General features: G+C 47.9%; 1 protein-coding gene across 1 annotated transcript; it reads left to right on the top strand.

Moving 5' to 3' along the window:
- The first annotated feature begins 11,421 nt into the window (after nucleotides 1–11,421).
- On the top strand, nucleotides 11,422–12,936 carry LOC140909927 (uncharacterized). The gene is made up of 2 exons (XM_073340017.1): nucleotides 11,422–12,134; nucleotides 12,721–12,936. Exons 1-2 carry the CDS (start codon nucleotides 11,552–11,554, stop codon nucleotides 12,804–12,806), a joined length of 669 nt encoding a protein of 222 aa, XP_073196118.1. The 5' UTR covers nucleotides 11,422–11,551; the 3' UTR covers nucleotides 12,807–12,936.
- The last annotated feature ends 10,597 nt before the right edge of the window (nucleotides 12,937–23,533 follow it).

Genomic DNA, 23,533 nt, shown 5'->3' with positions numbered 1-23,533 from the left:
AGAGCCAAAATGAAAAGACATTTGGGATTCAAAGCAAAATACATATGCAAAAGTGCATTCATCATTCTATGCACAATGTGCATTCGTCACTCTGTGCATTCATCATTCTGACCATGGTTTGTGCACTTTTACGTGTCCATTTTTGGCAGAGAGTTGGGGGCGCTAACCTTTCAAAACTTGGCTCTTAATGTAGATTTGAATTTGCACCTCAATGTTGAAGAATTAATCTTCATAGATTTTTTTTAAAAATCATATTGTGACTTTTCTTTTTTGGTGTAGCAATTGGATGAGTGAATCAGTGCTCTATGTTCAACTCGATGGCATCTCTCAGTTTGTCGATTTGTCTGGCTGGCTGTAATGCGATAACTTTAGAATGCCATTTTGGGTCAATTCAGTTTCAGGGAGTGTTCTAGCTTCCAATAAGCAGAACCCTACTGATTCTGGTGAGAGTCAGAAAACTGAGGGAGGAAATGGGGCAAACATGGTGCCCCTATCATCTGATTAGCGGATGAACCAGCTTCAGCCACCTCTGTTATTGTCTTTAGATCAATTCTTGCATAACACACCCCATCGCAGCTCTGCCTATCATCCCAAGAGTTTAAAAATGTTGACACCCTAATGACTTATCTCCCAGAAAGAAATAAGAATGGTGACGTCAAGTGGGAGGAAGAGGGAACACATGGAGTAGGGTGACCAGATGTCCCATTTTTATAGGGACAGTCCCGTTTTGGGGGAGTTTTTCTTTTATAGGTGCCTATTATCACCTCCTCCCCACCCCCTGTCCTGTGTTTTCACAGTTGCTATCTGGTCACCCTACACATGGAGCCCTTGACATGGAGGAGAAGGGGGGGGAATGGTATGGAAGATGGGGATACAGAGCCCCTGCTATGGTGGGGAAGAAGAGGGATGGGGGAATGGAGGAACACAGAACCCCTGGCATGTGGTGGACGGAGAATGAGGGGCCCTGCTGAAGGGCAGGGGCAGGGGAGAAATAGGAGACACAGAATCCTTGGTGTGAGGGATGAGATAGAGGATTGCAGGGAGTCTTTGCAATAGAGGGGGATGGGAGGCAGGACTGGAAGAAAGCCCTTGATGTGTGCAGTGCACTCATCCTACAGAAGCAATGAAATGTGTGACTTCTCCTCCCGGTTTATATAAAGTCTGTAAAATAATCCACTTTTTACAAACAAAATTTACCTAATCCTCTATTGGAAGATATCAACAACATTCAGTTATTCCCAGATAAAAGCCTTATGCCTTGTTCACCATACAACATTTACTTTTCAACCAAGCTGAGAAAAGAGAAGACCAAGGGCCAGATCCTCTACAGGCATAAAGAAGGGCAGATTCATTTACTTCAAATGGTGGCCTACCTCCCTTCACTGTAATGGAGCAACATCGATTTACATCAGCTAAGGATCCAGCCTTCATTTTATTGCTACTTCATTTTGTTGCTCATTTGATTGACTGCATGAGCAAAGTAACGGGAATGTTATCAATGACTTTGGTTTCACCATCAGCCTGAAGAAAACTGAAGAACCTTAACAGCCTGTGTCAGGGGTGTGCATATCTATGCAAATATTAAGATCAACAATGCTCCTCTCTAGTCCGTGAAGGAGTTTTGCTACCGAGGGAGCATGGTGTCACACAATGCCACAATTCATGATGAGATTACCCATCACACAGCTAAGGCCAACTCTGCATTTGGAATGCTGTCTCAACATCTAGGAAGCAATGGGGTGTGAAACGAAAAGACTCTCATGCAGTGATGCTCACAATGCTTCTTTATGGTTGAGACACATGGACAGTATGACACGGACAACCACTTTATCACTTCCATAGGAGCTGTCTTCGGTGCGTTTCAGGGTCAAATGGTAGGACAAGATTCCCAATATCAAAAACCTTAATCAATATCAGATGTTTGCCATGCTCATAAAAACTCAGCTGCCTTGGTTTGGACATCTCATTCATATGATCGACTTGAAATAATCAGATCTCTTCAAAGTGTTCCAAGTTGGGCACCTGAAAATCATCTGGATTTTTCTTTTGTTTTATTTTATTTTTCATGCAGAAATGTTAAGTACATTAAAATACAGATACAGACTAACATGGCTGCTACTCTGAAACCTATTAAAATATGGGCAATTCCCCCACTTCCCACCCCCCATATCCCAAATCCCTTTCCACTCCCCATATTAAAGGCCAGATTATGTCCAAGTGTGGGACAAGGGTACAAGAAGCTTTCCTTTCCATGGATCCTGTGCAGAGGTCAGCCATAATCAGGATACAGGTCAAAGGTGTGGCCATGACCTTTCTTCTCTCTGATTTGTTGCAGCTAGCCTCGCAGCCCTGGTGCAGTCAGGAATGCATGTTGCATTCTGTTAAGGGTGGTGGAATGGAATCCTGGCTGAGGCAGCAGGGAAAGAGTAGCGGTTCTCAAACTTTATTGCACCGTGTCCCTGTTTGACAAAAATTACTACACAACCCCAGGAGGGGGAACCAAAGCCTGAGCCCCACCACCCCGGGTGGGCAAAGCCAAAGCTCAACCTCCACCACTCCAGGCGGAAGGGCAAAGCCAAAGCCCAAGGGTTTCAGACCCAGGCAGGGGGCCTGTAGCCTGAGCCCCGCCACCCAAGGCTGAAGCCCGAGTCCTGCTGCCCAGGGCTGAAGCCCTCAGGCTTTGGCTTCAACCAGAGGCAGATTTACAATGAAACACACAGTGCCCTGGCCCGGGGGCCCCCACAACTACAGGGGGCCCAGGGCCAGGCAGCCCAGCACCGTCCAGCACCCCCTGCGGGGGGGACCGCTGCGAGGGCAGAAGCTGTGGGGGAGAGCAGGGAGGGGGCCGTCTAAGAGCCAGGCTGGAGGCGCAGCGTGCGGTGCGCTCTCCCAGCCGGTGAGCCGGGCTCCCGCTGGCTCCCAGGGCTCCTGCTGCAGGCTGGCGCTGGTGGCCCCTTGTGTCACAGCAGGCAGCCAGGTGAGGGGACAGCTGGGGGGGCGCTGTAGGGGAGGCAGGCTTGCTCCCCTGGTGCGGCGTCCATCCGCGCCTGTCCTGCTGCCCTGCTCCTCTGGACGCCGGGCAGCACAGGTGCAGTCCCTCGTGCGCCCTACTGCCGGCGGCCCCTGGAAAAAGGCCAGGGCAAGGGAGTGGCAGGCCAGGGGGGGCCTCAGCTCTCACGTGCTGCTGCCACCACAGCTCCCTTTGGCAGTGAGCAGGAGCAGCGGCGGGGCAGCCAGCCAGGTAAGGCAGCCCAGCGGTGCGACTGGGACTGCCCCAGCCCTGAGCTCCCTCCCCCACCCCCTATACAGCCCTCCCAGCCCCCTGCCCTGACTCCTGCACCCCCCCCCCCACAACTCCAGCCCTGACTCCTGCACCCCCCCATGAACCTCCAGCCCCCTGACCACCCTGACTCCTGCAGCCCCCTCCCCACACACACCCAGCCCAACTCTGCACCCCAACCCTCTGCTCCAGCCCTGAGCCTCCTCCCGCACCCTAACTCCTGGCCAGACCCCGCACCCCAACCCCCAGCCTGCTCCTGCACCCGAACTCCCTCCCAGACCCCACACCCCAACCCTGAACACGCTTCCGCACCCTAAATCCTGGCCAGACCCCGCACCCCAATGCTTTTTTATGTTTTTTTTATAAAGCGCTCTTATCTAAAGCACTTTACAATAGTTAACTAACGGTATAAACAATATTTGGAAAGATCATTAAGTAGTCTGCCTCGACCCTTAGCAATTTTCAAGTGGTCTGTGGAAAAAAAAGTTAGACTACCAAACCAATCAAGGTACCTCACTTTATTTTCATTTACTTCCTATTACTTATAATATAGGAGGAGGATGAAGGAAAAAAGAATGAAAAATGGGGGCAGGAGGGAGATAAGAGAGAATGTTCTTTTTTTTGGCAGGGTCCCCAGGGGGGCCCCACAAAATGAAGCTGAGCACAGGGCCCCACTAACTCTAAGTCTGCCACTGGCTTCAACCCCAGGTGGTAGGGCTCTGGCTTCAGCCCCAGGCCCCAGCAAGTCTAACACCAGCCCTGGTGACCCCATTAAAACGGGGTTGCAACCCACTTTGGGGTCCCAACCCACTGTTTGACAATCCCTGCAATAGGGGGCTGAGGCTACAGCATGACCCATGCACACCTGCATGGGGTACGTGACTCGTGGTGTAAAATAGCCCATGGTATGACGCAGAACCTAGCCATATGCGTGCAGGAGTTGGTCATTGGATCCCTCTGAAACATCGGCCTTGTATGATGTTTGCGGTGTATTTGTACAACACCTAGCACAATGAGGGGTCCTAGATCCAAAGGTAATACATAACAACAAATCCTTTGCCTGTATTCTTAATAGCAAGAGAAACAATATTTCTTTCCTGGGGAAAACCTTTTCAAAATATACGTCTTTTCTGAATCAAATATACTCCGTATCATTAGGCCTGATCAGGAATTACGACATTTTGAGGCCCTAAACTATGTCAACTGCTGTCTCCGACCTCACATTTCATCGGTAGTGAGATTCTTTATTTCAATACGTTATTAAGGGACGGTCAGAATTTTACCAGTAGCAGCTGGCCAACAAAACGCTGCCTTAGGAGACAGATAGCAGACTTACTCGTAGAAATACTAATTTTACAAATGCAATTATCGTTTTTTTCCCCCTCAGCCCTGGCCTCCCGCCTGTCAGTAATGAACAATTAGTGAAGGGTAAGGGTATTTGTGTAGCCAGATGTGTATACTTGTCATAGTATCATAGTGTCATGTTGAATGAAAATGTCTATATTTAGAGAGGTTTCAGAGTAGCAGCCGTGTTAGTCTGCATGCGCAAAAAGAAAAGGAGGACTTGTGGCACCTTAGAGACTAACAAATTTATTTGAGCATAATGGACACAAATCAGACGTCAAGAATTTTAACATTCAAAAACCAGTCGGAGAACACTTCAATCTCTCTGGTCACTCGATTACAGACCTAAAAGTTGCAATTCTTCAACAAAACAACTTCAAAAACAGACTCCAACAAGAGACTGCTGAATTGGAATTAATTTGCAAACTGGATACAATTAACTTTGGCTTGAATAAAGACTGGGAGTGGATGGGTCATTACACAAAGTAAAACTATTTCCCCATGTTTATTAGAGATGCAAAGGTGAATAATCAGCCCCAGGAGATGCTAAGAACTGAGTCATCTATGGAAGCATGCAGAGTATTCTCAAATGCTTCCAGTCATGCACATCTAGGGGTTCACCAGTTTAGAAGCAAATCTGAGTGCAGAAGCATCCATTTTAAGGTGCAATTGTCATTTTCATGCATGCAAAGCAAGGATACTTTTGTTGGAAATTTACCTCCAGATGTTTAGAACAGTATGGAAATGTAGGAAATTAATGGGTTTGGGATAACCTTTAATATCTTTAAAGTAAATATGAACACTGGAACCCAAATCTCTTTTTCAGCAGTTACAAGAAATGTTGGCGCGAAGTACAGGACAGACAACAGATGATATCTGGAAGTAAACATGGACCCTGCAGGTAGAAAAGTACATATTTACTCAAGGAGAAAAGCAGTATTCTTGCTAACACTGCACAATACTGTAAGGGAAAATTCCAAACCAATTTCATGATGCAGCAGGTAGCAGTTTTGGTTTTTTTTCTGGATTTTCTTTTTTTTTGTATTGCATTTCAATGTAGCAAACAGATGTTAATCACCTACGGTTTTGAAGACCTGCTTAAAATTCTACAGCCATATACATCCCTCAAAGTGCTACCTTAGGGTCTGATTCTTCACTCCTTTGCACCTTTTTCAATCACTTTCACTTTTTAACTCTTCCAATATGGCAGCATTTTACCCTCACTTTGCATGCATGTGTAGCCACAGTTTAAGCCATGGGGCTAAATGGGGACGTATATGATGACACAAAGTGCAAGGCACAGGAGAAGTAGGCCCCTCATTTTTAAACTAACGATGCTTTGCATTTCAGTGGTGCTTTCCATCAGGGACTCAAAAATTATTGAGCCAGATTCTCCATCACCCTGCATAGTAATTTACATAGTGCAGAATAGGAGTAAAGCTCTACCAAATCAGAATAGGGTATTAGGCAATCAGGATCATTATCTGTTTTCCCTATGTAGAAACAGGCTCAGGGCAGAACAAGAGTTGAGTTCTTCCTGAGTGGGTTTGTGCCGCCTCCATTCCTATTGGCTTCAGTGGGAGGGACAGCATATGGCCCATCTCTGGAAGCCCTCAGCACTTTACAGGATTGAATCTTACGGAACACGTCCAAGGATAGAACCCATCGATCACCAAGATCTATACTCTAAGCACAAGCCAGTTTTCTTTTCACCCTATCTCCCCAGAAGTCTTCAGTGCTGTGTCGCTTTTGTATAAAAGCCTGCCTGTTTTCCTGCTCGATTTGAAATACTGCTGCTCTGCCAGCTCACATTCCTCACTCTCCATAACAAGCAGCAGATGTCAATTATTTTTTCCAAAAAAGTCTCTAGGAGTCTCTCCTCAGGTTGAGAGCGGACACAGTCTATGGATATATCTTGTATTTGCCTTGGGAAGATAGAGCCCTCAAATACCCTCTGTCAATAGAGGCCTTTAGATGGGGGTTGAGGTCATTCAGGACCTGACAGGAAGTGGTCATCACCTTGCAAGGCTGGGCACGTAGAGAAAGTTCCCTTCCGTGCCAAACACTTGCAACAGCGGAAGACATTTGTTTGGCAGATTTGAAGTAGCTTGACTGATAAGAGGAAATAGAACTATAATCCTAGTGGGAATGTGACAGGACCAGTCACAAGGGGTGGAAACACTCTGCTTTGCCTTCACTCTGCTCCCTATGGGAATCTCAATGGGATTACTGTTGATTTCAGTGGAAGCAGAGTGAGGCCAACACTGAGAGCTTTTGAAAAGCCCACCCAATGAGTTGCCTTTTTCAGTGTTCATTCACTATCTCTTTTCCTCTTTTTAGTTTTTAAGTGTTATTTAATCTTTATACTTTTGGAGCTGACATTGATAACCCCGTCCACGTTAGCTAACCTGTTGGATTCTTCCCCATGTAGTAAGATGTGCATTGCACTTATATATTCTGTATGGATCTGTCATTGATCAATGGTTCTCCATCTCCACTGAAGGTAGGAGAAGAAGTAATGGGCTTACCGTGTAGCATGGGAGATTTTGGTGAGATATTAGGAAAACCTTTCCAACTGTGAGGATAGTTAAGCACTGGAATAGACTTCCAAGGATAGTCATGGAATCCCGATCGCTGGAGATTTTTAAGAACAGATTAGACAAACACCTGTTAGGAACTCAGGGAATGGCCTAAGTTTACCTGGTCCTGCCTCAGAGTAAGGTGTGGAACTAAATGATCTCTAAGGGTATGGCTACACTATGAAATTAGGTCAAATTTATAGAAGTCGAATTTTTAGAAAGCGATTTTATACAGTTGATTGAGTGTGTCCCCACTTAAAACCATTAAGACCATTAAGTTGGCGGAGTGCGTCCACAGTACCAAGGCTAGCGTCGACTTCCGGGGTGTTGCACTGTGGGTAGATATCCCACAGTTCCTGCAGTCTCCGCCGCCCATTGGAATTCTGGGTTGAGATCCCAATGCCTGATGGGGCAAAAAACATTGCCGCGGATGGTTCTGGGTATATATCGTCAGGCAACCATTCCCTCCCTCCCTCTGTGAAAGCAATGGCAGACAATCATTGCGTGCCTTTTTTCATGGGTTACCCGTGCAGATGCCATACCACAGCAAGCATGGAGCCCTCTCAGCTCACCATCACCGTATGTCTCCTGGGTGCTGGCAGACCTGGGACTGCATTGCTACACAGCAGCAGCTCATTGCCTTGTGGCAGCAGATAGTACAGTATGACTAGTAGCCATCCTCGTTGTCTCCTGGGTGCTCTTGGCCGGCCTTGGTCAGGTTGGTCAGGGCACCGGGGCAGACATGGGTGCTCCCTGGCAGACCTCGGTAAGGTCTGTTGGGGGCGCCTGGTTGGACATGGGTGCTCCTGGCAGACCTCGGTAAAGTCTGTCAGGGGTGCCTGCACATAAATGGGAGTTACTCAGGTCATTCTCTTCTTCAAGTTTTGTCTAATGGAGATTCAGTCCTGCTTGGAATATTGGCAGAGGGATAGCTCAGTAGTTTGAGCATTGGCCTGCTAAACCCAAGGTTGTGAGTTCAATCCTTGAGGGGGCCATCCTACCTCAGGCTGCTCTCCCAGCCATCAGCACCATCTGCTTCCAGCTTACCCCTCCCTCCCTCTGTGAAAGCAACGGCCGACAATCGTTTTGCACCTTTTTCTGTGCGGGCACCATATTGCTGTCAGCATTGTCATCCTTCCACTGCCGCTCTGCTCTCCTGCTCATGCCATATCATGGCAAGCATAGAGCCCACTCAGATCACCGCGGCAGTTGTGACTGTTCTAAACACCATGTGCATTATCATGCAGTATATGCAGAACCAGAACCTACAAAAGCAGGCGAGTAGGCAATGGCAGCGCGGTGAGGAGAGTGATGAGGACATGGACACAGACTTCTTTCAAAGTACAGGCCCCGGCAATTTGGCCATCCTGGTGGCAATGGGGCAGGCTCATGCTGTGGAATGCTGATTCTGGGACCGGGAAACAATCACAGACTGGTGGGACCGCATAGTGTTGCGGGTCTGGGACGATTCCCAAAGGCTGAGAAACTTTCGTATGCATAAGGGCACTTTCATGGAACTTTGTGACTTGCTTTCCCCTGCCCTGAAGCACAAGAATACCAAGATGAGAGCAGCCCTCACAGTTGAGAAGTGAGTGGCGATAGCCCTCTGGAAGCTTGCAACACCAGACAGCTACTGGTCAGTCGGGAATCAATTTGCAGTGGGCAAATCTACGGTGGGGGCTGCTGTGATGGAAGTAGCTAATGCAATCACTGAGCTGCTGCTATCAAGGGTAGTGACCCTGGGAAATATGCAGGTCATAGTGGATGGCTTTGCTGCAATGGGATTCCCTAACTGTGATGGGGTGATAGACTGAACGCATATCCCTATTTTGGGACCAGACCACCAAGGCAGCCAGTACATAAACCGAAAGGGGTACTTTTCAATGGTGCTGCAAGCTCTGGTGGATCACAAGGGACGTTTCACCAACATCAACGTGGGATGGCTGGGAAAGGTACATGACACTCGCATCTTCAGGAACTCTGGTCTGTTTCAAAAGCTGCAGGAAGGGTCTTTATTCCCAGACCAGAAAATAACAGTTGGGGATGTTGAAATGCCTATAGTTGTCCTTGGGGACCCAGCCTACCCCGTAATGCCATGGCTCATGAAGCCATACACAGGCACCCTGGACAGTAGTCAGGAGCTGTTCAACTATAGGCTGAGTAAGTGCAGAATGGTGGTAGAATGTGCATTTGGATGTTTAAAAGTGTGCTGGAGCAGTTTACTGACTCTGTTAGACCGCAGCAAAACCAATATTCCCATTGTTATTACTGCTTGCTATGTGCTCCACAATATCTGTGAGAGTAAGGGGGAGACGTTTATGGTGGGGTGGGAGGTTGAGGCAAATCACCTGGCTGCTGATTACGTGCAGCCAGACACCAGGGTGGTTAGAAGAGCACAGGAGGGTGCGCTGTGCATCAGAGAAGCTTTGAAAACCAGTTTCATGACTGGCCAGGCTACGGTGTGAAAGTTCTGTTTGTTTCTTGATGAAAACCCACCCCCTTGGTTCACTCTACTTCCCCGTAAGCCAACCGCCCTCCCCTCCCCCCTTTGATCACCGCTTGCAGAGGCAATAAAGTCATTGATGTTTCAAATTCATGCATTCTTTATTAATTCGTCACACAAATGGGGGGGGGGGGCGATAACTTCCAAGGTAGCCTAGGAGGGGTAGGGGAGGAGGGAAGCACCGGTTTGGGTGCGGGAGGAGGGGAAAATGGAAGGACAAGGCCACACTGCACTTCAAAACTTAATGCCAGCTTTCTGTTGCTTGGGCAGTCCTCTGGGGTGGAGTCGTTGGGTGCCCAGAGGCCCCCCCACCGTGTTCTTGGGCATCTGGGTGAGGAGGCTATGGAACTTGGGGAGGAGGGCAGTTGGTTACACAGGGGCTGCAATGGCGGTCTGTACTCCTGCTGCCTTTCCTGCACCTCAACCATACGCCGGAGCACATCAGTTTCATCCTCCAATAGCCTCAGCATTGCATCCTGCCTCCTCTCATCACACTGACGCCACCTCTCCTCTCGCTCATCCCTCCTCTCCTCTCGCTCATTTTGTGCTTTCCTGGTCTCCCTCAATGCACTGTGCTGGGCTCTTTCAGTGCTGGAGGCCTGCATGAGCTCAGAACATTTCATCGCGAGTGCGTTTTTTTTGGCTTCTAATCTTTGATAGCCTCTGGGATGGAGATGATAGGGGGAGCGTTGAAAAATTTGCAGCTGCGGAAGGGAAAAAAAGGGAGATTGTTCTCTAAAATGTCTTTTTTTTTTAAAAACTAATGGGTAGACTCTTTCATGGTGAACCAAGCTGTAAACATTACATAGCATGTGTGCTTTCTTTACAAGGTCGCATTTGCCTCTTGGGTTTTTTGGTAGGCTTGCCTAAGCTCCTTAAGTTTCACTCGGCACTGCTGCGGGTCCCTGTGATAGCCTCTGTCCTTCATGCCCGTGGAGATTTTCAAATATTTTGGCATTTCGTCTTTTGGAACAGAGTTCTGATAGCATGGATTCATCTCCGCATACAGCGATCAGATCCAGTACCTCCTGTTCGGTCCATGCTGGAGCTCTTTTGTGATTCTGGGACTCCAAGGTCACCTGTGCTGAAGAGATCTGCATGGTCACCTGTGCTGATGAACTCACCACACTGGCCAAACAGGAAATGAAATTCAAAAGTTCACGGGGCTTTTCCTGTCTACCTAGCCAGTGCATCTGAGTTGAGAGTGCTGTCCAGAGCGGTCACAATGGAGCACTCTGGGATAGCGCCCGGAGGCCAATACCGTTGAATTGGGTCCACACTACCCCAAATTCGACCTAACAAGGTTGATCTCAGTGCTAATCCACTCGTCAGGGATGAATACAGAAACCATTTTAAGAGCCCTTAAAGTCGGAAAAAATGGCTTTGTAGTGTGGACGGGTGCAGGGCTAAGCCGAACTAACGCTGCTAAATCCGACCTAAACTCGTAGTGTAGACCAGGGCTAAGTCCCTTCCAGCCCTACATGTCTATGCCCTGGTCTACACTAGGACTTTAGGTCGAATTTAGCAGCGTTAAATCGATGTAAACCTGCACCGGTCCACACAATGAAGCCCTTTATTTCGACTTAAAGGGCTCTTAAAATCAATTTCCTTACTCCACCCCTGACAAGTGGATTAGCGCTTAAATCGACGTTGCCGGTTTGAATTTGGGGTACTGTGGACACAATTCGATGGTATTGGCCTCCGGGAGCTATCCCAGAGTGCTCCATTCTGACCGCTCTGGACAGCACTCTCAACTCAGATGCACTGGCCAGGTAGACAGGAAAAGAACCGCAAACTTTTGAATCTCATTTCCTGTTTGGCCAGCGTGGCAAGCTGCAGGTGACCATGCAGAGCTCATCAGCACAGGTGACCATGATGGAGTCCCAGAATCGCAAAAGAGCTCCAGCATGGACCGAACGGGAGGTACGGGATCTGATCGCTGTTTGGGGAGAGGAATCCGTGCTATCAGAACTCCGTTCCAGTTTTCGAAATGCCAAAACTTTTGTCAAAATCTCCCAGGGCATGAAGGACAGAGGCCATAACAGGGACCCGAAGCAGTGCCACGTGAAACTGAAGGAGCTGAGGCAAGCCTACCAGAAAACCAGAGAGGCGAACAGCCGCTCTGGGTCAGAGCCCCAAACATGCCGCTTCTATGATGAGCTGCATGCCATTTTAGGGGGTTCAGCCACCACTACCCCAGCCGTGTTGTTTGACTCCTTCAATGGAGATGGAGGCAATACGGAAGCAGGTTTTGGGGACGAAGAAGATGATGATGAGGAGGAGGTTGTAGATAGCTCACAGCAAGCAAGCGGAGAAACCGGTTTTCCCGACAGCCAGGAACTGTTTCTCACCCTAGACCTGGAGCCAGTACCCCCTGAACCCACCCAAGGCTGCCTCCTGGACCCAGCAGGCGGAGAAGGGACCTCTGGTGAGTGTACCTTTTAAAATACTATACATGGTTTAAAAGCAAGCATGTGAAAGGATTACTTTGCCCTGGCATTTGCAGTTCTCCTAGATGTAGTCCTAAAGCCTTTGCAAAAGGTTTCTGGGGAGGGCAGCCTTATTGCGTCCTTCATGGTAGGACACTTTACCACTCCAGGCCAGTAACACGTACTCGGGAATCATTGTACAACAAAGCATTGCAGTGTATGTTTGCTGGCATTCAAACAACATCCGTTCTTTATCTCTCTGTGTTATCCTCAGGAGAGTGAGATATAATTCATGGTCACCTGGTTGAAATAGAGTGCTTTTCTTCAGGGGACACTCAGAGGAGCCCATTCCTGCTGGGCTGTTTGCCTGTGGCTAAACAGAAATGTTCCCCGCTGTTAGCCAGAGGGAGGGGGGAAGGTTGAGGGGGTAGCCACGCGGTGGGGGGAGGAAAAATGCGACCTTGTAACGAAAGCACATGTGCTATGTATGTAATGTTAACAGCAAGGTTTACCCTGAAAGAGTGTAGCCACTGTTTTATAAAATGTGTCTTTAAATACCGCTGTCCCTTTTTTTTTCTCCACCAGCTGCATGTGTTTCAATGATCATAGGATCTTCTCCTTCCCAAAGGCTAGTGAAGCTTAGAAAGAAAAAAAAAACGCACTCGCGATGAAATGTTCTCCGAGCTCATGCTGTCCTCCCACACTGACAGAGCACAGACGAATGCGTGGAGGCAAATAATGTCAGAGTGCAGGAAAGCACAAAATGACAGGGAGGAGAGGTGGCGGGCTGAAGAGAGTAAGTGGTGGGCTGAAGAGAGGGCTGAAGCTCAAATGTAGCGGCAGCATGATGAGAGGAGGCAGGATTCAATGCTGAGGCTGCTGCAGGACCAAACCAGTATGCTCCAGTGTATGGTTGAGCTGCAGCAAAGGCAGCTTGAGCACAGACTGCCACTGCAGCCCCTCTGTAACCAACCGCCCTCCTCCCCAAGTTCCATAGCCTCCACACCCAGACGCCCAAGAACGCGGTGGGGGGGCCTCCGGCCAACCAGCCACTCCACCACAGAGGATTGCCCCCAAAAAAGAAGGCTGTAATTCAATAAATTTTAAAGTTGTAAACTTTTAAAGTGCTGTGCTTAAAGTGCTGTGTGGCATTTTCCTTCCCTCCTCCACCACCCCTCCTGGGCTACCTTGGTAGTCATCCCCCTATTTGTGTGATGAATGAATAAAGAATGCATGAATGTGAAGCAACAATGACTTTATTGCCTCTGCAAGCGGTGATTAAAGGGACGAGGGGCGGGTGGTTAGCTTACAGGGAAGTAGAGTGAACCAAGGGGCAGGGGGTTTCATCAAGGAAAAACAAACAGAACTTTCACAGCGTAGCCTGGCCAGTCATGAAACTGGTTTTCAAAGCTTCTCTGATGCATACCGCGCCCTCCTGTGCTCTTCTAACCGCCCTGGTGTCTGGCTGCACGTAACCAGCAGCCAGGCGATTTGCCTCAACCTCCCACCCCGCCATAAACGTCTCCCCCTTACTCTCACAGATATTGTGGAGCACACAGCAAGCAGTAATAACAGTGGGAATATTGGTTTCGCTGAGGTCTAAGCGAGTCAGTAAACTGCACCAGCGCGCCTTTAAACGTCCAAATGCACATTCTACCACCATTCTGCACTTGCTCAGCCTGTAGTTGAACAGCTCCTGACTACTGTCCAGGCTGCCTCTGTATGGTTTCATGAGCCATGGCATTAAGGGGTAGGCTGGGTCCCCAAGGATACATATAGGCATTTCAACATCCCCAACAGTTATTTTCTGGTCTGGGAATAAAGTCCCTTCCTGCAGCTTTTGAAACAGACCAGAGTTCCGGAAGATGCGAGCATCATGCACCTTTCCCGGCCATCCCACGTTGATGTTGCTGAAACGTCCCTTGTGATCCACCAGAGCTTGCAGCACTATTGAAAAGTACCCCTTGCGGTTTATGTACTCGGCGGCTTGGTGCTCCGGTGCCAAGACAGGGATATGGGTTCCGTCTATAGCCCCACCACAGTTAGGGAATCCCATTGCAGCAAAGCCATCCACTATGACCTGCACATTTCCCAGGGTCACTACCCTTGATATCAGCAGATCTTTGATTGCGTGGGCTACTTGCATCACAGCAGCCCCCACAGTAGATTTGCCCACTCCAAATTGATTCCCAACTGATCGGTAGCTGTCTGGCGTTGCAAGCTTCCACAGGGCTATCGCCACTCGCTTCTCAACTGTGAGGGCTGCTCTCATCTTGGTATTCATGCACCTGAGGGCAGGGGAAAGCAAGTCACAAAGTTCCAAGAAAGCGCTCTTACGCATGCGAAAGTTTCGCAGCCACTGGGAATCGTCCCAGACCTGCAACACTATGCAGTCCCACCAGTCTGTGCTTGTTTCCCGAGCCCAGAATCGGCGTTCCACAGCATGAACCTGCCCCATTAGCACCATGATGCATGCATTGGCAGGGCCCATGCTTTCAGAGAAATCTGTGTCCATGTCCTGATCACTCACGTGACCGCGCTGACGTCGCCTCCTCGCCCGGTATCACTTTGCCAGGTTCTGGTGCTGCATATACTGCTGGATAATGCGTGTGGTGTTTAATGTGCTCCTAATTGCCAAAGTGAGCTGAGCAGCCTCCATGCTTGCCTTGGTATGGTGTCCGCACAGAAAAAAGACGCGGAACGATTGTCTGCCGTTGCTCTGATGGAGGGAGGAGCGACTGACGACACGGCTTACAGGGTTGGCTTCAGGGAGCTAAAATCAACAAAGGGGGTGTCTTTACATCAAGGAGTATTTCAGGCAGGACTTCACGGAGGGTTCCAATAAGAAATGGTGCACCTAAGTTATCGTTCTTATTGGAACAAGGAGGTTAGCCTGGCCTCTGATTGATACATGGCTAGATTTACCTCGCTGCACCTTCTCTGTGAGTGACTGCAGTGTGACCTAGAGGAATGAGTCCCCTAGACAGGGGAGGAGGCAAATGAGTACAAAACAAATCTGGTCTATTTCTTGTTTTGATCCACTCCATCTATCTTTTACATCTTTGGCTGGCAGCAGACGGTGCAGAAGGACTGCATGCCATCCACATCTCATGGCTGCTCGGCAGAAGATGGTACAGTACGACTGCTAGCCATCCTCATCTCTTGCCTGCCTGGCAGAAGATGGTACAGTACGACTGCTAGCAGTCCGTATCGCCTGCCCGCTCACCATAAGACGGTTCAATAGGACTGACTGCAGGACTAAAGAGAATGACCTGGTCAAGTCACTCCAAATTTAGTCCCTGCGCCCATGTCTGCCCACGCGCTCCCAGCCAACGTGGCCAGGTGCACCTCGGACACGACGAGGATGACTACCAGTCGTATTGCACTGTCTGCTGTCAGAAGGCAATGGGTTGCTGCTACTGTGTAGCAAAGCCGTACCGCGTCTGCCAGCACCCAGGAGACATAGGGTGACGGTTACCTGAGCGGGCTTCATGCTTGCCGTGGTATGGCATCTGCACAGGTAACTCAGGAAAAAAGGCGCGAAACGATTGTCTGCCCTTGCTTTCACGGAGGGAGGGAGGGAACGGGGGCCTGACGATATGTACCCAGAACCACCCGCGACAATGTTTTAGCCCCATCAGGCATTGGGATATCAACCCAGAATTCCAATGGGCAGCGAAGACTGCGGGAACTGTGAGATAGCTACCCACAGTGCAACGCTCCGGAAGTCGACTCTAGCCTCGGTACTGTGGAAGCGCTCCGCCAAGTTAATGCACTTAGAGCATTTTCTGTGGGGACACACACACTCGAATATATAAAACTGATTTCTAAAAAACCGACTTCTATAAATTCAACCTTATTCCGTAGTGTAGACATACCCTATGATTATTGTTTTAGCACCTAGGCCCCTAATGTAGTCAATGGCAGAACTCCCAGTGAATTTAGTAAGCCAGGATTTCACCCTTCGAGTCTAAGACAAGTACTACAGAGTTAAAAATGAATTAATATCTAATTCCTTAATATTTGGGCATTCCAAAGCTAACATGTTAGCAAAAATAGCCTCTGTTGGTGCAACGGATTGTTCTTGACAAAAAGGAACTGTCAGGCAGATCTGATAATAGGATGAAGGGTCTGATCTAGCAATCAAAACTACACTTTTCCTCACTGAGAGTTTTGCTTAAGTAAAGGTCTGAGCTGAAAAGGTCAGATTCTTTGCCCTGGATCAGCAGAGAGTGGCTGGAATCTTGTTAAGAACTGTCCCCATTTCTAACATGGTGAAGTGCTTGTATAATTCTGAGAGTCTTCTTTTCTTCCACTACCTTTAAAAGGCTTGTCTACATAGGAACACTCAGGAAAATTAATCTGAATTAAATAAAGGCATGAATTTAAAGTGGATTACTCAAACTGTGTTGAATCCCTGTGTGGACACCTTTTGGAAATGGGCTAAGCTAAACCAAATGAAGGCCAATTTAATTCTAAATAACAGTATCCACACAAGGATTTAAGGGTTTAACTAATCCAATTTGAAAATTAATTTGGATTAATTGTCCCCATGTAGACAAGCCCTGAGACGTGTCTGGCTCCAGTTCAATTTCCAAAGTAGAGCACCCTTTAAAATGTTCTGATTCCATATGTCCTCACCAAGAAAGGTCTTGGCTGCAAAGCTGTTGGTGCAATTTAGGTTTTTCACAGGACAAACTCCCTTGCACTCCTCCCCGCCCTCAAAAAGCAAGACAGTGGTTGGGAAGGGGAAGCTGTCAATAAGATACATTAAGGGCAGCTTCCTGATATGCTAGATTTAGTACAAATACTAGCATCTCCTTCTAGGCTTACGAAAAGTTACTGACTACAGACACTTAGGGTATGTCTACATGGCAGTTAAATACCCCCGGCGGGCTTACGTCAGCTGACTCAGGCTCGTGGGGCTCAGGCTATGGGGTGGTTTAATTGTGCCGTAGATGTTCAGGCTTGGGCTAGAGCCCGGGTGTCACATCTGGGTTGTGGGCAGCCAGACCAAGTAGTAGGAGCCAGAGTCCACAGTCACAAGACAGAAAGAGCCAGGAATCAGCTTGGTCAGGATACCAGGAGGTCAGAAGCAGGAATGAAACTGGAGATCATGAATCAGATGCCAGGAGCCATGCTGGGTCACGGTGCTAGGAAATCAAGCCAGGGAAGTACAAGGAACAAAATCCAGAACGGGGTAGCCCAGTTGTTCTGGCAGCTCCCTGTTCCTGCTGCTATATTAAGTAGGTTCACCAGGCCAATCAACTGCTCTGGGACTCTGCCACTAGGAGCGCAGGGACAGAGCCTACATCTGGGGCTGGGCCTCATGGGTCCCAGGGAAACAAGCATCAGCAGGCTGCCAGATGGACGGTTGGAGTGTGGCTGCATCTATAAATCCTGCAGACCCTGGTTTGAGACCCATGGGTCATGACACTGGGCTCTAGGATGCTCCAGCCCAAGCCAGAACGACTGCACTGCAGTTAAACAGCCCCTTAGCCCAAGCCAGCTGACATGGGCCAGCCAAGGGTGTTAATTGCAACGTAGACATATGCTGAGAGACCTGGTTAGAGCTTAAGCTCTGGTCATGTGTTCAGGTTGTATGCATTGATTCAAATCCAGCCACTAGGAGGGAAGAAGTCTGCCATCCCTGCTCTAATGTCCGGCTGCCTGTTGTCAGACAACATTTACACTGAAGGATTCATGGCTAGTGTAGATGGTAGCAATAGAAAGCTAAGACAATCTTTGCCCAAGACTTTGGAAGCACGGTGGATCTGGAAATCTGTTTCTTTTGGAGTCTCTCTGGAAAGGAATATTAGCCATACCAACTCTGCAATTTTTTAACTAGCATTTTCCTTTTCAAAGACTTACAAAAATCCTTAACTTTTTACCCTGAATGACATGGGTTTCTCGTGTTTTTTTTATTTCTATGTTTTACAATCAGCTACTGACATATCCTCTCAACCTTAAATTTGACTTAGTTTTTTATTTTTTGTCTGTGTTAGGCTTATTGTTCTCTATTCTGTAAAACACTTAAACACATGTTTAACTTTGAGCACTGAGTAGCACTGACATCATAGTGTCCTTTCACTGAAGCATGAATATCAACTTTAACCAAGCAGAAAGTCCCATTGACTTCAAGTGGGTCACTCAATGTTTAACATTAAGTATGTGCTTAAGTGATTTGCCGGGTTGAGGCCCCATTCATAGGGTTACCAGGTGTTTGGTTTTCGACTGGAATGCCCAATTGAAAAGGGACTCTGGCGGCTCCAGTCAGCACCACTGACCAGGCTGTTAAAAGTCCAGTCCGCTGTGCTGTGGGGATAAGGCATGCTTCCTGCCTGCCGTGGCTCAGTGTGGCTCCCGGAAGCAGCGGCATGTCCCCCCTTCCAGCTTCTACATGTAGCGGCAGCCAGGGGCTCTGCATGCTGCTCCTGCCCCAAGCATCAGTTCCACACTCCCATTAGCCAGGAACCGCGGCCAATGGGAGCAGTGCCTGAGGACGGGGCAGCGCACAGAGCTGCCTGGTCATGCCTCGGCATAGGAGCCGGAGGGGGGACATACCTCAAGCAGCTCCTGGAAGTAGTGGTAAGCGCCGCCTGGAGCCTGCGCCCCTGACCCCCTCCAATGCCCCATCCCTCTCCTGCCCTCCAAATGCCTCGGTTCTCGCTCAGAGCCCCCTCCTGCACCCCAAATCCTGCATCCCCAGCCCCACTACAGAGCCCACACCCCCTCACCCAGAGCCCTCACCCCCTCTCACACACCCCCATACCCCAACTGCCTGCCCCAGCCTGGAGCCCCCTCCTACACTGCAAACCCCTCATCCCTGGCACTACCCCAGAGTCTGCACCCCCAGCCGGAGCCCTCACCCCCTCTCACACTCCAACCTCCTGAGCCAGCCTGGCGAAAATGAGTGAGTAAGGGTGGGAAGAGTGAGCAACAGATGGAAGGGGGGAATGGAGTGAGCAGGGGCGGGGCCTTGGAGAAGGGGCAGAGCCGGGGCAAGGGTGTTTGTTTTTGTGCGAATAGAAAATTGGCAACCCTACCTATTCAGGAAATTCCTATCAATATGTAAGGGACACATTCATAACCCCATGAACTCAAGGATGACTTGGGAACATGAGCCATTAGTTTATGTCTTTTGCTGAGTAAGTATATATTTTTATGGTCTGGTTCTTAAAAGGGCCAGAGAATAGCCTGTGGAGCCTGTTTCCTCTAGGTCATGGGTTATATAGAACCCAAATCACTGTTGTTGTCGTCATTGTTATTGACTTTGGGGGCGGGAGAGCACCAACTCTATGGCTGGCACTTTAGGAAAAGAATAGACTGAAACCTACCAGCGTGATAGCTGCCTTCTTGGCAGACACACCAGAGACTGCACCAGAGACCATCAGAGGTAAGACCCTAAGCTGCTGTAGTTTGAACTAAAGAGCCAAGGCTCTAGAGCTGGGGACTGTAATAACATGCAACCTCCGTAGACGGGCACAGAGCAGGAAGTGTAACACATGCCACTGAGAGGGTCACACCAGCTCAAATACAAACTATCCAGACAGCCATAGTTCATGGTGCGCGAGTGGGAACTGGAAGTAGGGTAAGAGTCAAGTGTATTTTGAGGAGGAATTCGAAGGCAAAGAGTTTGCTTGGTGCATGGAACCATCTGCATGAGGGGCATAGTGAAGGCATGGAAATCACAGTGGGAGACCGATACAAAGGGATGGGGGCTAGGGCTGAATATTGTGAGCTAGAAAGAAAGAAGGATAAAGAGAGCAAGGGATAGACTGTGCAGGATCATGAAAGTCAGCATGAGAGAAAAAAAATCAGGGGAAACCAGCAACCATACAGTGTTTGAAGATGGATTGATATGGTCAAAGTGACAAGAGAAGAAGATGCTTTTGGCATGAAGGATGGATTGGAGGGGAATGCAGAGGAAAGGCAGGTCAAAGAACAGAACAACGCAGCTAGTTCAAGTAACTCCCCAGCAACAACTGTTACACTATTCATGGTAAATGACTTTTAACAGTTAAAATTAGTTTTAAAGTTTTACACTTACAAGCAGGAACATTCCCCAAACCAGAAAATTTTAAGCAAATATTGAAAAAAACATAAGAAAAGAGGAATATAGGAAGTACCACGTCAGAGCAGACCCAAGGTATATATTGTCTAGTGTCCTGTCTTGGACAATGGCCAGAACCATGTGTGTCAGAGAAAGTTACAAGAGACTTAATAGCAGACAATTATGGTATTACCAGCCCATATGGGAAGTTTCTTCCTAACCATGTCCGAGAGAACAAATTTCAGTGGAGTAAGGCAGGGGATAGTAACAACTGCACAAGATCCCAGAAGGAATTAGAGGAATGCAAGTCAAATCAGAGGGAGAAGACCTCATTCTCAAGGCAAAGGGAAGAAAAGTAGTGGGGACAGTAGTTGAAAAGTCAAGGGTTTTAATAGCCAAAGGGATATCATATTATGTTCGAAGGCTAACAGAAATTACTCCAGTGTGTCATGGAATGCTCCACTCACCACTGTGCAGGCACCTCCTCTGGGACACGCTGGGGATTAGCTCTTGAAGTCATCATCCCCATCAACGGTTTGCATGCTGTCACTCCAACTCTGGTCTGCAGCTTCTCTAGCTCTGTGGGTCCTGACCCACAGCATCCTCTTCATGACTTAGCCCTCTGGCTAGGTCACTTAGTGTTCCCCCTTCTGGGGTGCAGTCCACCAATAGTCCTAGGCAGTCTGCCATTCACTGCCCCAATGCCACTCCCTCAGTGGCTGGTAGGGGAACCCAGACCTGCCCTCCACTCTGAGTTCCAGTCCAGGGACCCTCAGCTCAGCAGTTCTGGGCTTTACTCTTCCAGCCCTCACTACTCCTTCCCTGGACTACTTCCTACCAACTCCTAGTTCCACTCCTTTCTCTGGGTGTGCCAGCTCCAAGACTGCTCTTCCCAGAGAGTGACAGCTTCCTACTGCCTTTCCCATCTGCCTAGTTTGTAACCTACTACCTTCTGTGCCAGCCTCCTGGATTTTGTAGAAACCCCATCTGTTCCTTCACAGGTGAGCTTCCCTCTAATTAGCTGCCTCCAGCCTAACGCTCACCTGTTTGTTGTCTGATTAGGCTCACCTGGAGCAATTCAGTTCTTGCAGGACCAGTAGGGGGAGCACTCCCCACCACACAGTGAGAGAAGTGAGTTTCAGGGTCAGAGAGTAAGAGAAGCTGAGAAGAGGACTGAGAGGAGTCAGGGGGTATTAAAGTTTGCAGGAGCAAGGTGTGGAGTAAGCCCTTTGCTACTCCTGTAACAGTTAATTGAAATTTGACAAAAAATGGCCACCTAGCCTTCTAAACAGCACCATCACCACTGCCAGTTTGTCACAGGTTTTTACTTGAAGGTGCCATTGAATAATTAGGTTCTGACCAGTGCCTGAATGTTTTTTGTTAGCACTGGGGAGCAACTCTGTTCTGGTCCAGCTCCACCCAGCATTTCATAATAAAAAGGCAAGCATTCTTATTTCACCCGCTGGGTCTCCTCCCAGCTGTTGGAGGACTAAGTCTTGTTGGTTCCACCAGTACCAGGGCCTGAGTGGTTCACTAGGCAGTGCCTGGAGACCTAAACTTGCTGCCCCTATTTCCCAGGTGATGTTCCCACTCCATGTGGGTGTGTCAGGGTGGTGATGCCGCCAGCAGGGGGCAGAAAAGCCCTGGTACATCCCATCATAGGAGGGACTTGGATAGTGGGGGTAGATTAAGGGGTTAAAAACTCCCAGCAGGAGGGATAGCTCAGAGTCCCATTTTGGGATGAGAGAGGAAAGCATACAGACTGGGATTGAGGCTGGAGAAGATGTATTGATAGGCTGATCATATTCATTAGAATTACACAGAGCTTGTAGCTTGGCTGTTTTAGCTCCTACCTTTTCTGTACAAATGGGCATTTAGCACAGTCATCATGTTAATCCTGAAGAGAAAGCACTAAATTTATCCGTGACTAGGTTTGGCAGAATCACTTTTTTTATATAATGACAGGTTTCAGAGTAGCAGCCGCGTTAGTCTGTATTCGCAAAAAGAACAGGAGGACTTGTGGCACCTTAGAGACGAACCAATTTATTTGAGCATAAGTTTTCTGTGAGCTACAGCTCACTTCACTGAATGCATCCGATGAAGTGAGCTGTAGCTCACGAAAGCTCATGCTCAAATAAATTGGTTCGTCTCTAAGGTGCCACAAGTCCTCCTTTTCTTTTTTTATATAATTTCAATGTTTATTTTTCAGCATTTTATTTTTATTGATTTAAATGTTCACAGTTGCAGGAGACTTTGGGGGCGGGAGGTGTCAGACAATAGGGGGTGTCAGTCAATCATTATTTAATGACAGTTGTCTTAAAAAGTTATATCTTCATAATTGTTAAAAGACAAATTGTCAAAATATACAAAGTAAACAGCCTTAATAAATCAAACTCTAATAAGTTTTCAAGGAGAATTTTTCTTCCTTTGCCTATCTGAAAGTTTAAATAATTATTGAGGGACATATTTTGTCAGCTGTGTCTGTACAGTGAAGTCGACGTTTATCAACATTTACTGAACAAAATCTAATTCTTTCAAGCCTATCCATGATGTGTGCTACTCTCCTACTTTTTCTACTTTGCATATGCTTAAGGCTGTTTCCACCAGTGCCTTATTTCATTCCTCCCAGCCAAAATCAAAGGGTTGCCCACTCTAGGTCAGACTACCACTTCACTGGAGGAAAGTTAAAGGGTGATTAACAAAGAGGTTGAGAGGTCCAGTAGAAAGTCAGTTATGTAATCGGGCTATGAATGGTTGCATTATTCATTGTGGATAATATTTGTTATGAGGTCATCCCCTTTCTCCATTCATAAACTGATCCCTATTTTAAAATAACTATGGGCCAAATCCTCAGCTGGTGCAAATCACTGCATTCCCCACCGTGGAGCTTTGCTAATTTACACCATCTGACAGTCTAGCTCTCTTATTCAAAAATACTCACTGAATAGTTTGGACAAATATTTTTCAGCCTATGCGTCAGTCAGTCATAAAACTCTTTGCAAACCAATCACTGTTCATCATTCCTATTGCATGGTTGGGTCCCAAATCTCTCTGACTAGTGGAATGACATTTTTTAAAATGGGAGAATTGTGAATAAGAAATAAAGCACTCCTGGGATGAATCATTTTTTGATGTGTGTTAAAACTAGTGACTTGCAAACATTTTCACAACTCTCTGCCAGTTGTTCAGATCATCAGGAATAACTCAAACCCATGAAATGTAGAACTCAAACTCATGTCAAAACTGCACAACTCACATCTTTTACTATTTGACCAGCTTTCCTCGTGGATGTTACCTCAGGTCATCTCCCAGAAGTTGTGGGCTGCTATTTGGTCCTACACAATG

Source organism: Lepidochelys kempii, chromosome 4 (assembly GCF_965140265.1).
Source record: "Lepidochelys kempii isolate rLepKem1 chromosome 4, rLepKem1.hap2, whole genome shotgun sequence".
NCBI lineage: Eukaryota > Metazoa > Chordata > Testudines > Cheloniidae > Lepidochelys > Lepidochelys kempii.
Note: the sequence above shows the minus strand (reverse complement) of the source record. Positions and strands in the feature narration are given on the sequence as shown.